General features: G+C 42.2%; 1 protein-coding gene across 1 annotated transcript in view; it reads right to left on the bottom strand.

The window, feature by feature from the left end:
* Positions 1-10,743, bottom strand: part of UBE2N (ubiquitin conjugating enzyme E2 N) — a 34,241-nt gene extending 23,498 nt beyond the window's left edge. The window contains exon 1 of the mRNA XM_082636137.1: positions 10,576-10,743. Coding sequence (XP_082492263.1) covers positions 10,576-10,605 — 30 coding nt within the window. The 5' untranslated portion in view covers positions 10,606-10,743. The remainder of the gene's footprint in view (positions 1-10,575) is intronic.
* Between the last annotated feature and the right edge of the window lie 2,122 nt (positions 10,744-12,865).

Genomic DNA, 12,865 nt, shown 5'->3' on the forward strand with positions numbered 1-12,865 from the left:
AATTAAGATGAAAAGACCAGGTTGTGAAAAAGCCTTGCATATGCCAAGTTAAGGAATCTGAACTCTAGCCTGAACACAGTAGAGAGTAACATGATCACATTGGGTGTTTTTAGAATAATGTGGCAATGTGGAAAACGAAGAGAGAAAGAGAGAAACAGCACGTGTGTGTGTGTATGTGTGAGAGTGAAGACAGATTTGTTCTCCGATTACTGCAAAAACGTGCAGGAGAGGGTAAGAGTCTGAGAGGATGGGAGACAGGAATGGGTTAGAAGGACAGGCATTTCTAAGGTTCAGTCGGCTTATGATTGAATGTCTAAGAGAGAAGAGCGGGGAGGAGAGAAGAGGAAACAGAAGTAAATTGTAGGCAACTGGGTAATGTTAATGAATAAAGAAAAGAAACACCAGAGGTACTAATGCATGGGAGGGGGAGACAGCAAAATGAATACAGTCCACTGTAAAATAAAGTTGATTTTAAAATGTCTGCAAGACATCTAAGTGGAGATAAAAAGTAGGCACCTGGAGAGACCTGAAACTCACCACTAGATTTTGGAATCATTGATCAATGCTGACTGCCGCCAAGAAAATGAATAAATGTGTTCAGGAGAACATACAATGAGAAAAGGCCCAATGTCTGAACCCCAAGAGAACATGAACATTTAAAGGCTTTAAAACTATCATAGGGCTTCCCTGGTGGCGCAGTGGTTGAGAGTCCGCCTGCCAATGCAGGGGACACGGGTTCGTGCCCTGGTCCAGGAAGATCCCACATGCCGCGGAGCGGCTGGGCCCATGAGCCATGGCCGCTGAGCCTGCGCAGCCGGAGCCCGTGCTCCGCAATGGGAGAGGCCACAACAGTGAGAGGCCCGCGTAACGCAAAAAAAAAAAAAAAATTAATTAATTAAAAAAAACTATCATAGCAGATAGGATACAGGCCTTCATATTAGCTATACTGGAAAGCTATTCAAAATTTCAGAATACTGCTACTACTCAGCATTTGTCCTGGGTTGTGTTTTTTTTTTTTTTTTTTTTGAGAATTGCTTAAAGCCCAATTTAAAAGCCAAAAAGGAAAGTCAGCTCCAGGATTAAATGATCATGGCTTTGTCTCAACGAGAAGTTTTTTAAAAGGAACTAGAAATAATGGAGGCCCAGGAAAAGTGAGTTGGCCAAGGTCACAAAGTTTCTTACTACTTAAGACAAAAATAAAAGTCAATGCTGTTCCCACCCATTATTCACCAGAATTGGCTCAAGTTTTTCATTCTCCAGCAATCAAAACCAATCTTTTTTTTTTTTTTTTTTGGCTGTGCTGTGCAGCTTGTGAGATCTTAATTCCCTGACGAATGATTGAACCCAGGCCAGGTGGTGAAAGTACCCACTGGACTGCCAAAGAATTCCCCAAATCCAATCTTTAACGATAAAAATTTACTGGCTGCTGACAATTTAAAAAATAATAATAATGGTTCACAAGGCTAAAGGATACTTCTTAAACATTAGAAAGCAATGCAGCTTGCAAATGTGATTAGTTTTATGGGAACCAATACAGATTTACCTGCTAAAACTTCTGCTTTGCCTCATTCAGCATTGTAATTTCTTAAAAGTATTTACTTAGAGAAATTTCAGCTAAAAAAATTTTTAAAAGGAATGAAGTACTGATACATACTACAATATGGATGAACTTGAAAACATGCTAAGTGAAAGAAGTCAGACACCAAAAGCTGTATTGTATGATTCCATTTATATGAAATGTCCAGAATAGGTGAATCCATAGAGAAAGTAGCTGCACGGGTGCCAGGGGCTGAGGGAGTAGGGACAGAGAGGGACTGCTAAAGGGTAGAGGGTTTCTTCTTCGGACGATGAAAAAGTTCTGGAATTAGAAAGTGGTGATAGTTTCACAACTTTGTGAATGTTAAAACCACTAAACTGTACATTTGAAAAGGTGAATTTTATACGTGATTTGTATCTCAAAAAAATGAAGCATTTTGGTTTTCCTTTCATATTCAGTAAGATTTTAGCATTTTTTCTATGAAGTAGAGACTGGAATAGCAAAAGAAAGTGAAGGGGAAATCATCTGTACTGCTTGATTATTTTTAGTTTGTAACAGTTTGTATATTGACTTTTTACTAATGACTATATATCCATGAATTACACTTCTAAAGGAAAAAAACTCTTTCAAATTAAAAGACTGCATTTGAAGTGTCTGTGGTCCAAGCGAAGAAGTGCTGACTCATGTTACAGTTTTAGCACTGCTCAAATATCTTCCTAGAGTTTGATATGTCTAACCTGGAATGATATTCTTCTCCCCCCACCCCGCTTTTCTACTTATCTTTCAAAATTCAGCTCAAATGTCACCCCCCTAAAAACCTCTTTCCCTAAACCAAACTTGGAGGGTTTCCCCATCCGGAATGTCACATCTTCGGTGCTCCCACTGATGCTTTTGTTTTCTATATATGAGAAACTACTGGCTTTATGTATGATTTTAGTTCTACCACATTCTACCCAACTTTGCATTGAAGCCAAACATATACTAGGCCATTGTTTCTGCAAGGTGCACACTAAAATCATCTGGAGATCTTAAGACAAAATGTAACCAAAAAAACATTCTGGGGCTGGCAACTGTTAAATTTATAAACACCCAGATAATTCTGATGCACTACCATAAACTAACTGCTCAGATTATAGACCAGTAGTCACAGAAAATATCTTCTACTTCCTACCACTCAAGACATCGGCAGCCCGCCCAATTAAACTAAGGGAAGATTCTGATAAGAAATAGGCAAGGTTTGGCCAAGTGTGCACTGACCTCTAATCACAGTCAGTGGCAGGAACCTGAACGGAGATTGAAGCACTTTTAGTTTCAGTTAACCCTTATCTGAACCACAACAATAAAGACAGGGTAGACAGAGTACTTCATTCAGGGGGAAAAAAAATTGACTTAATGGGAATAGCTCTTTTACAGCTAAAGGTAAGAAACTTCAAGCTTTATAGCTGTAAATCACTGTGCCTCCAACTGTGAAAAGAAATGACTTTTTAAAAAAAGCCAAAGCAAGAACTGCAGTGCCAATGTAGGGGGAATTTTACTGGAAAGCACTTTTCCTTATTCTCTCTAAATACAAGTGAGGAAATTAAGTAGGTACAAATACCCTCCGCTTAGTGGAAAACACAAAATTCAAATTAATATATAAACAAGTGTAAGATAATTCTATCTTTAGGCTTACTGAATGAAAAACATCTTGTGTAAAACTCACATTAGAGTGGTTATGGTCTGATGCAGTGATACCTCAAATGTATTTTCCACCTGCTCTTTAGTTCCTTCTCACTGGAATCCCAAACTTCCCCAAATCCAGGGACCCAGGAGAGCAGGAGAGGAATATGCCACCCCAGAGAGGCAGTCCATCTTAAGGTAAACTATATTACTAAACAGGATTCATGCAAAAGCCTGTAATTAAACTACAATAAGACACTATCCACCACACATCATGGATCTCTGGAATATATAATGCAGTCATGCTCTCTTTCTCTTCCTCTCTCCCTCTCTCCCTCTCCCTCTCTCTCTCCCTCTCCTTCCAGCTTTCATATCTACTATTCCCTGCATCCACTCTCCCCCCTGCTCTTCAAGTTTAAAAACACTCAACAGATATTGATACCTTTCCTCAGACTATGGTAAATCCCAGATATTCCTTCTTTTATAACACACCTCACTGTAATTTCTTGTTTCACAGCTCTATTTTTCACCAGACAGGGATGCCTATCTTTTTTACTGGCTTAGTGAATACATACTATGCATTCAATAAATGTCCATTTAATTGAACTGAAACATGTTTTATGAATGGATAATAAAAAGGCAAACAAATCGCAATGTTATCGAAGATTGAAATTTGGCCTTGGGCTCTTACTAGCTTACTAAAGCCACTTTTGCCCCTGCTCCACAATAAGGGGGTAAAGGGGATGGTAATCCCAATGGTCCTTAAAGGTCACTAAAAACACAGTGACTTTACAGCAATAACACTTTTCCTTAGTATAAACTATAAAGAAATCTTAGAAAGCTCTAAAGAAATAAAAAGCACCCATAGTCTCAAGACACAACGATAACATTTGTTAGATTTCTTTCTAGTATTTTCTCCACTACAGTGCCTTCAGTCACTGGATTGTAAAGACTTTAAAAATAAAAACTGATTTGCCCACAACAGACCAAACCTCTGACAGTGACATATTGTGATGGCATTGAAAACTAAAGGAGTTTGAAAATATGAAGAGGAAAGAGCCAATTAAAAAAAAAAAAAGCAAAATATGTCAACATTAGATTCTGAAACCAATGCCTAGAAGTACTTCAAATTATAGCCTAATCCTAATTATTCCGAAACATCTGAGTTACAGGCCAACTCAGAACTATAAAAATTTCTATGCCTAAGTATCCCTAGGGGATTTTAGAATAGCTACATCCAGGATTTTAACAAACACACAATGCCCTGAATAGTGTGGTGTAGCTCTTGGAAAAATGGATAATAAAGAATGCTTTCTGTTGATTCTCTGAGGGCTCTTAACCAGTTACCTACCCATTTCTTCCGATCACACATTAATGGTCTCTGTCACCAGAGATGCCAGGGCCACAGATCTCACTCTCAGACTATGGTGATCCCACATCCTATTTAATCTACAAATTGAAGATGACTACTTAATATTTAAAATAAAAAAAACTTGGGAAGCATTTTTAAAAGTTGCTAAGATTTTAGCTGAAGTTAACTGATTCCCTATTATTCATCTCCTAATTTGTATATCCACGCTGATGTCCTTCATACATTACATTTCTTCCATATAGGAAAAAAAAGAATTATTATTTCTTGAGGTAACACTGCTACACATATTATGCCTTTCAGATCTATTTCGTTTTTAGAAAGTAAAATTATATAATATAGTAATTAGACACCCACATCAGAACTGTGATGACTACAACCATAATGTCCAAAGCTCCTGCTGCATGCCATCCCCATTTCCTTGGTTCTGCTATTTATTTCTACAGTGCTTATGCATCAATGTTCATGACAGCACATTCAAATGTATGTTCAGAATCCATACTACTTGAATCCGAGGTGCGTAAGTTATTTTCTTCTTAAATCCATTTACACACAGGTAAACCAAAACACTAGATACAGCATAGGGAAAAAAGCAAAGATACTGACTTGCAGGCCAGGAATCTTAGTCATCCAATTTCTTTGGCCTACAGTCTCCTCATCAGAGAAGGAAAAGGAGAGTGTTCTCTACTGTATATGGCTGTAAGTCATCACAAGTGTGGGAAAAAACTCAATTTCTACAAAGCAAATGCATAATATTTCTGATATCATTATTTAGCATGCTGGATACTCAGGAAGTACTTAATAATTGGACAAATGTTAATTTCTATTGTGTGAGAGCTGATCAATCTGGACTGAAGAAAGTGCTTGACAAAGAAGTGCTTAAAAAACAACACTCGACTCGATTTTCAGTTATGCCTACATTCCATAATCAAAACATTAGGTAGTATATTAAACAATATCCATATAGCCTGAAAGTTTAATCACTACCAAAAGTAGTTCAGGGATTCTTAACCTGGAATCCGTGGAGACCAAGGGGATTCACAAATATGCTTGTCAAGAATCTGAATCCCCAGAAGTCATATGCAAATACGGTTTATTGTACTAGGAGGAAGGTCAGAAAATTATTAAATTGGGACAACAACCAAAAGAGCTAAAAACTACACTGTTTATACTCAAGTTTTTACTATATGAGTTTATCTGCTTCCTAAGAATGTTTTAATTACGATTTATAACAAGTCCATCTTCATCATGGTAAGTTTTCATGCCTTTTTTTTTTTAATGGGAAAAAACATTATGAGCCAAAGATTCTCAGGGCTTAAAAAAAGGGTCAGTTTTCTGAATTGCTTTTCTTACTTATGTACTAAAATACATATCAAATGAGTGGCTTTTAAATGGTGATAAAAGGGACTTCCCTGGTGGCACAGTGGTTAAGAATCCTCCTGCCAACGCAGGGAACACGGGTTCAAGCCCTGGTCCAGGAAGATCCCACATGCCGCGGAGCAATTAAGCCCATGCACCACAACTACTGAAGCCCGCACGCCTATAGCCCGTGCTCTGCAACAAGAGAAGCCACCACAATGAGAAGCCTGCGCACCGCAACAAAGAGTAGCCCCCGCTCACCACAACTAGAGGGAGCCTGAGTGCAGCAACAAAGACCCAACGCAGCCAAAGATAAATAAATAAAATAAATTTATTATAAACTATAATTTTAAAAATCTGTATTTTGTTAAATAAAAATTATTAAAGTAAAAAACAGAACTCAAGACTCGGTCAGCTCATAACAGGTTTTTAAGAGTTTGAAACTAAACCTCACCAAACAGAAAATAAATTGTAGGGAAGACTGGCGAAATTCTAATTTCAGAAGGTTGGTTTGCTAGGTTTTAATCAAATAAGTCAACTGCTTGAGTAAGTTAACTGTTTCCTAAGCCTATATTTTATTGACTTCATGATTAATTTTGAGAAGAAAATTAAAGGAATGTCATTTTGTCAGTGTAACATGTAAAGCTGAAATAAATCTGTTTTTGACCAAGCCACAACTACAGATTTCATTTATTTGTTCGCAAAATACTCCGGTTCTTTATGACAGAAAGATTAAGGAGGATCTCTTATTTTAGGTGGCTTTCAACTTATGTGACTTTAAGCTTTAATTGCTCTGTCACTTTTAGAAACTAAAAGAGGTTTTGCCCAGGAAAAAAAGAGAAAAAAAAATCCTATAATTCTAGCTAAACACGTAACTGCCAAGATTCAGTATAACTCATACATGTGCAAAATATCACTATATATAAAACCATTCATTACAGCACTGTTTGTATAGCAAAATATGGGGAACAATCTAATAGTTATCAATATGCAATTAGTTAAATTAAGGCCTAATCACAAGGTTCCACAAAACAGCTCTTTAGAAAATTAGTCACCTCGAAGACATAGGTGGGGGCAAGGGGAGGAATCAAGTACAGCATTTACTTGGGGAGGAGGGGAATAGGCCTGACATATATGCACTAAGTCTCTCTGGTCTTTGGGGAATAATATACAATAAAAGTTGTGGCTGTCTGGGGAGGGAAACTGGAATGCTGAAGGACAGATGAGTCTTAATTTTCCTCTATGTACCCTTTAGAACCTTTCAAAGGTGCTCTATGTATTTCCTAGTCAACAAAATAAAAGATTGATTTGTTTTGTTTGTAACGAATTTATGGGTAGAATTAGAAACTTTTAGCTCAGGCACAGATTCAGATAGAATCTACTGAGCAGTAACAATGTCAAATTATATAGAATAACTCTCCTGAAACTTTCTTTCAAAGAGACTGAAGCTCATTCATTCATTCAATCAGTATTTCAGGGCCGAGACATTAGATTTGCAGATTATGTGTTCTAGGCATTTGAGCAATGCCCAAGTCATCCAAGAATTCCTGCTTTCATGGAGCTTTAGTGGGAGTAGAGATAAACAGTAAATAATATAACTTTGAGTAATGATATGTGCTATACAGAAGAGGCGAAATAGGGGCTAAAGAGCAACCATGGGGGAGGAGGGAGGACTGCGTTTTAGGACAGTTAAGGTAAACCTCTCTGAGAATATGACATGTGAGCCAAGAACTGAACATTATGACAAAGCAAGCAACGCAATAAACAGGAGGAAAGCCCTGTGACTGGAACATGCGTAGCCTCTTATTGTTCAGGGTACAGCAGAGCAACAGTGTGGCTGCAATGGAGTGACCCAAGGGGAGAAGTGTGGGAGATGATCTCAGAGGTAGGCAGATCCCAGATGGATGGAGGGCCTTGTAGCTAGGAGGGAAAAAAGTCAAGATTTTCAGTGTGCTGCAGAACCTCTGTGGAGTTCTGAGCAGGGAAGTAACAAGATCTGTTTTTAAAAGTAACACTAGCTGCTGTTTAAAAGGAGATCAATACAGTACGCCAGGTAACAAATGATGGAACTGAACAGTGGTTTCAGAGAGATAGGGAAATGTGTCTGATTCAGGATATAATTTGAAAAATAGAGCCCAAAGAATTTGCTACTGGATTAGAAATGGGAATCTGAGTGGGATAGCAACTGGGTGAACAGTAATTCAAAAAATCATCTTTATATGTATGGTTACAGTTGTTAAGGTACTTTGACATATATCACGTCATTTCATAATAACAAGAGGCAGGGGAAGGTCACACTGGGTCAAGATCCAAGTTCTGCCTCCTGCCAGTTTTAAGACCCTAGGAAAGTCCTTTGAATGGGTTTCTAGCCTATATAATGTATTGTCTACTTCACAAGACTTCTGCAGGTACCAAGTGGTTGAAGAATTTTGCAAATGTAAATAATGCTCATTTTGAGGTAGAAAGCATCACACTGTCCAATGAGAGATGGTACATGCCCATCATTCAGAACAGTAGTGCTACCCCATTATATTCCACTGCCACCACTATTATATTCCACACAGAACCTTGTATTGTAGTTGACAGAGAAGAGACAAGCTTCTTTTTTTTAATTCTGATTAAAAAATAAACATTTTCACAGATTATGGAAAAGCCTATATAATATAAGCATGGGCACTAGGAAAAAATGCTATAAATGGCATTAAAGTAAAACCACCGAACTCTTACAAGATAATACCCAAATCAAGGGACCTTTCATTAGAGAGATGTTATCAACAAGACTGTAAAATTAAGAGTTATCACTGTCTGGTTTTAAATAGCAAAATGCAAAAGCCTGATGTAAACTAAATTATTCTGTGCCAAATGAACTGAATTATGAGGACTTCAACTTATTGCTTCAAGTCATATCTGTAAGTTTATATACAAGGTCCCACAGAATTTATTTTTCTATCTAAGACTTTCATATTATTGCAGAATATCTCCAGCATTAAGCAAAAATGGAAAAATATATGTACAATCTTTAATTCATTATGTATTTTGGAGAATTATCTTGAATGTCAATGTGTACTAGGTACTTAGTCGATAACCTGAATAACAGTAAATAAAAATCCAAGGATATCTGATGTATAGCTCTATCTTCCACCCCTCATTTTCAAGTGGGGCCTCAATAAACATGACCACTGGGGCCATGTGATCGTATTACAACCACATTGTTAAGTACCCTCCAACACAGCCATTAAACTGCCTTGGACGCAGTAGAAGACAAATCTTTAACACAACAAATGAAGGTTTTGTTTTACACAACACTATGAAGGTTCACATCATTAGACTCCAGCGCACAATGACAATCTGTTCTACTTCTCTCCTTGCTAAAACTTGCTACTTTACAAAACACGTCTTACTTCTCTAAATTAAGCACCTTTAGGTCAGAGACACCCCTATCTCAGATATATTTCATTGCAATCGCACTACACAATACACCATCCTTCAATCACTTAGCATGCATCTCCCCCCAAACTTTAAGGGCAAACTAGATTAAATACACGTTCAGAGTTACAGCAAACAAAATGATGCTGCAATTCAGACACTTTAACTCGCATACTGAGCAACACAGAGGTTCAACTAATTTCCTTCACTAAAACTGACAAAAAAGCCCTATAGGTTTTGTCTTCGTGGACTGCAAGAAACATTTCACGTCTGAGGACTTGATATTTATGTGAAGAGTTTACAAAACCAAGATGAATTTTTCATGGTTCCACTGACTGGTACTTGTCCATATTCATGAAGAGCTGAAAAATGGTATTGATAATTTAAAGCGCACAAAATCGAGAGGCAAAAGGTTTCACAAGGTCCCCCGTACCTGTACTGCACCCCTCCCCCAATCCCCGCTCGGTCTCGTGTTAGAACTATTTCCTCTAAACAGAAACAGTCCTAAAAGAGTTTGCCAACTAGAGTAAACTTACTTCGCGGAGATAACGAACGGAAACGCATTTTAAAAAGAGGAGGAGATCGCGGAAGCGAGGGCGGCGGGGCGCGGAGCCCCCACGTCCCCCGAACCCCTGCAGCAAGGGCTGAGCATGTGCCGGCGGCTGCAGGACGCGCGGCGCTCCCGGAGCCGCCTCCCGTGGCACAGGGCCCCGCCCGGCCTCACCCTCCCGGTTCATTCATTCTGAACCTGCAGCTGCCGCACCCCTGCGCTCCCGCCCGGGCCGAGACACGGATCCGAGGCCGAGGGGCCGTGTCGGGCCACAACCCCCGCCTAGAGTCCGGGCCCCGCCACGATTCCCGCGCGCCCGCGGCCTCCGCTCGGGGGTGGTCTGAGAGGCCGCGGAGGCCCGCTCCCAAGACCAGAGCCCCGCAAGCCCGCGGCCCCACCCTCCGTCAGGGCGCGGGCCAGGCCTTCCCCGCTCGCGGGCCGACCGCCTGGGAGCCCCCAATCCCCGCTGCCGGGCTGCCCCACTGCGGCCGGAAGTCTCCCCGGCGCCCCCTCCCCAGCGCCCGACTTCCCTCGCCGCCGCGGCCAGACCCTCTCCGCGCTGCCTCGGGCCTCCCAGCGCGGGCCGCGGGCCGGAGGAAGCGAGGGGCCGCTCCGCCCGGTCCGCCGAGAGGGCAAGAGCAGAGCGGGTAGCCGGAGGCGGGCCCGGGCTGTTACCTTGATAATCCTGCGGGGCAGCCCGGCCATCTTGTCAGATCCCGAGTTCGGCCTCTGGTCTCGTCTCCGGCTCCGCTCGCCTCACGCACGAGTGGAAGTCCCGGGCTCCACTTCCGGGGAACGTTGCCGCGCCCGCCGCCGCCGCGCCGAGGCCCCCCGGGAAATGTAGTCCCTGCTAGGGCGCGGGCGGGCTTCCCTCGATCCTGGCCCCCTCCCCCGCGCTCCCCGCCCCAGCCGCGGCCTGGGGGTGGCGGAAGTGACGCGCCGCGGCGGGGCAGGGACTTGGGAGAGGCGGTGCGGAACGGCGCGGAGCAGCGCAGATCCCCGTCGCTAGTGGCCGGTCCTGCTGCGCGCTGGTGGGACTGAGTGGTCTGCGACCAGCAGGCCTCTTATCCGCGGCCACGCCCGCGCCAATGGGCGACGAAACAGAGGCCCGGCCGCAGACGTAGCCCATTCATTCATTCGTTCGTTCGTTCGTTCATTCAACGCTACTGCAGGGCGCGCGGTCGGGGCTGGCGCTGGCCGAACGACTGAGGTCAAGTTGATCCGCGAGCTCCTTCCTCACAAGTAGGGGAAGACCAAAAGTCAGTAGCAAAGCTCCCAACTGTGGGTCTCGAAAGTTATCTAGGAAAAGCCTAGCCAGAATTTTGAGGTTTAAATTTCGCATAAATCGGGTGTCTTTGACACACCCCTTAGACCCGGGAAAGCTTAAAGGGTTTGGAGAGAGTTGGGGGCGGGGAAGAAGAATGGCCTCTGAACGCCTGGCCCTCGTGGTTGACTCGCGGATTGGAGAGCTGGAGGAATGACCCAGGAGAGGATTAGAGATCCCAGTGTAATCCCTAAAAGAGGGATTACCTTTAGAGTGCGGGGCCCTAAAGGAGGATTAGAGTGAGGGTGCCCGGAAATGGGATTGTTGGGGAAGCATTTCCTAACATCCTGATGATTGATTGCTTGCTCTGTAATGGGCTTTTTGCGAGAATTATTTTACTTTATCGTCAGAGCAATCTTAAAGTGCTTCCTCCACTTTACAAATGAGGCTCGGAGACATTCACTTTTTCCAAGGTTATGAGGGAAATGGAGCTGTTTGCTTCCCACGCAGGTCTGCCAAAACGTGGACCCCTTAACTCCTTAGCCACCGTGTTTCCTAGCACAGTAGCACAGAGAGTAGTTGGTGAATAAAGATGTGCCAGATGCTGTGTTAGTGGATGAGAATACAAAGAGGCTGATCCTAGGGAATTCCTTGGCGGCCAAGTGGTTAGGTCTCGGGGCTTTGATCGCTGCGGCCGGTCCAGTCGCTGGTCGGGGCATTAAGATCCCGCAGTCCGCGCCAGGTGGCCAAAACTCAAAACAAAAAAGAGGCTGACCCTGCCTTCCAGGAACTTAGAGTCCAGCGGAGAAGAGAGGCTAGTGAACAATAATTACAATCCAGTGTGTTAAGGGCCATAATAGAGAGTCCTCCAAGGTGCTATTTGAGCACGAGAGGCATTAATTGCTTGAGAAGTCAGAGAAGGCTTCTCAAATGAGAAGTGGCATCCTAAAGGATGAGTAAGAATCTAACTGACCTGGTGGGGGGAGCATGCCAGGCCTAGAAAAAAGACTGTGAAATGGCATTGAGCTATAAGAGAAAAAAAAAAAAGTGCATTAAAGAAATGGAGAATATGAATGCAAGAAACCTAGTAAGAGTAATAAGAGAAAACATTATCATTAGCACGATGCTAAATGATTACATGGATTATCTCATTTAATGATAAAGTATATAAGGTATGCTTTCTTATTACTGTTGCTTTTTAGATGAGAAACCAAGCCTCAGAGGCAATAATGAGAACTTCAAATAACCAAAAGTCTGAAATGAGTGGTTCTGTATTTAGAAGAATCTGGGAAAGTAAATGACATTGGAGAAAGATACTTCCAGAATATTTTAGAGAGGGTCCAGAACCCACCCTGATAGGAAGAAAGGCAGAGTGAATATGGGGTTAGAAGGGTACTAGTCCAGTTAGCTCTTGCATAACAATTCAGCTCCAATTTAGTGCTTAAAAGAACAGTAATCATTTGTTTAGCTCTTGAATCTGCAGTTTAGGCAGGGCTTGGCAGGAAAGGCACATCGCTGCTCCATGCTGTGTCAGCCTGGGCAGCTTGACTGGGACCAGAACCACTTCTAGGATGGCTCATATAGCAGGCAAGTTGGTACAGACTGTTAGTTCCTCTCCAAGGGCCTCTCCCTGGAGCAACTTGGGCTTCCTCACTGCATGGTGGCTGGGTTCCAAGAACGAGTGTTCTAGCAGGCAAAAGT

This window comes from Mesoplodon mirus, assembly GCF_964341445.2.
Source record: "Mesoplodon mirus genome assembly, chromosome: 11".
NCBI classification, from domain to species: Eukaryota; Metazoa; Chordata; class Mammalia; order Artiodactyla; family Ziphiidae; genus Mesoplodon; species Mesoplodon mirus.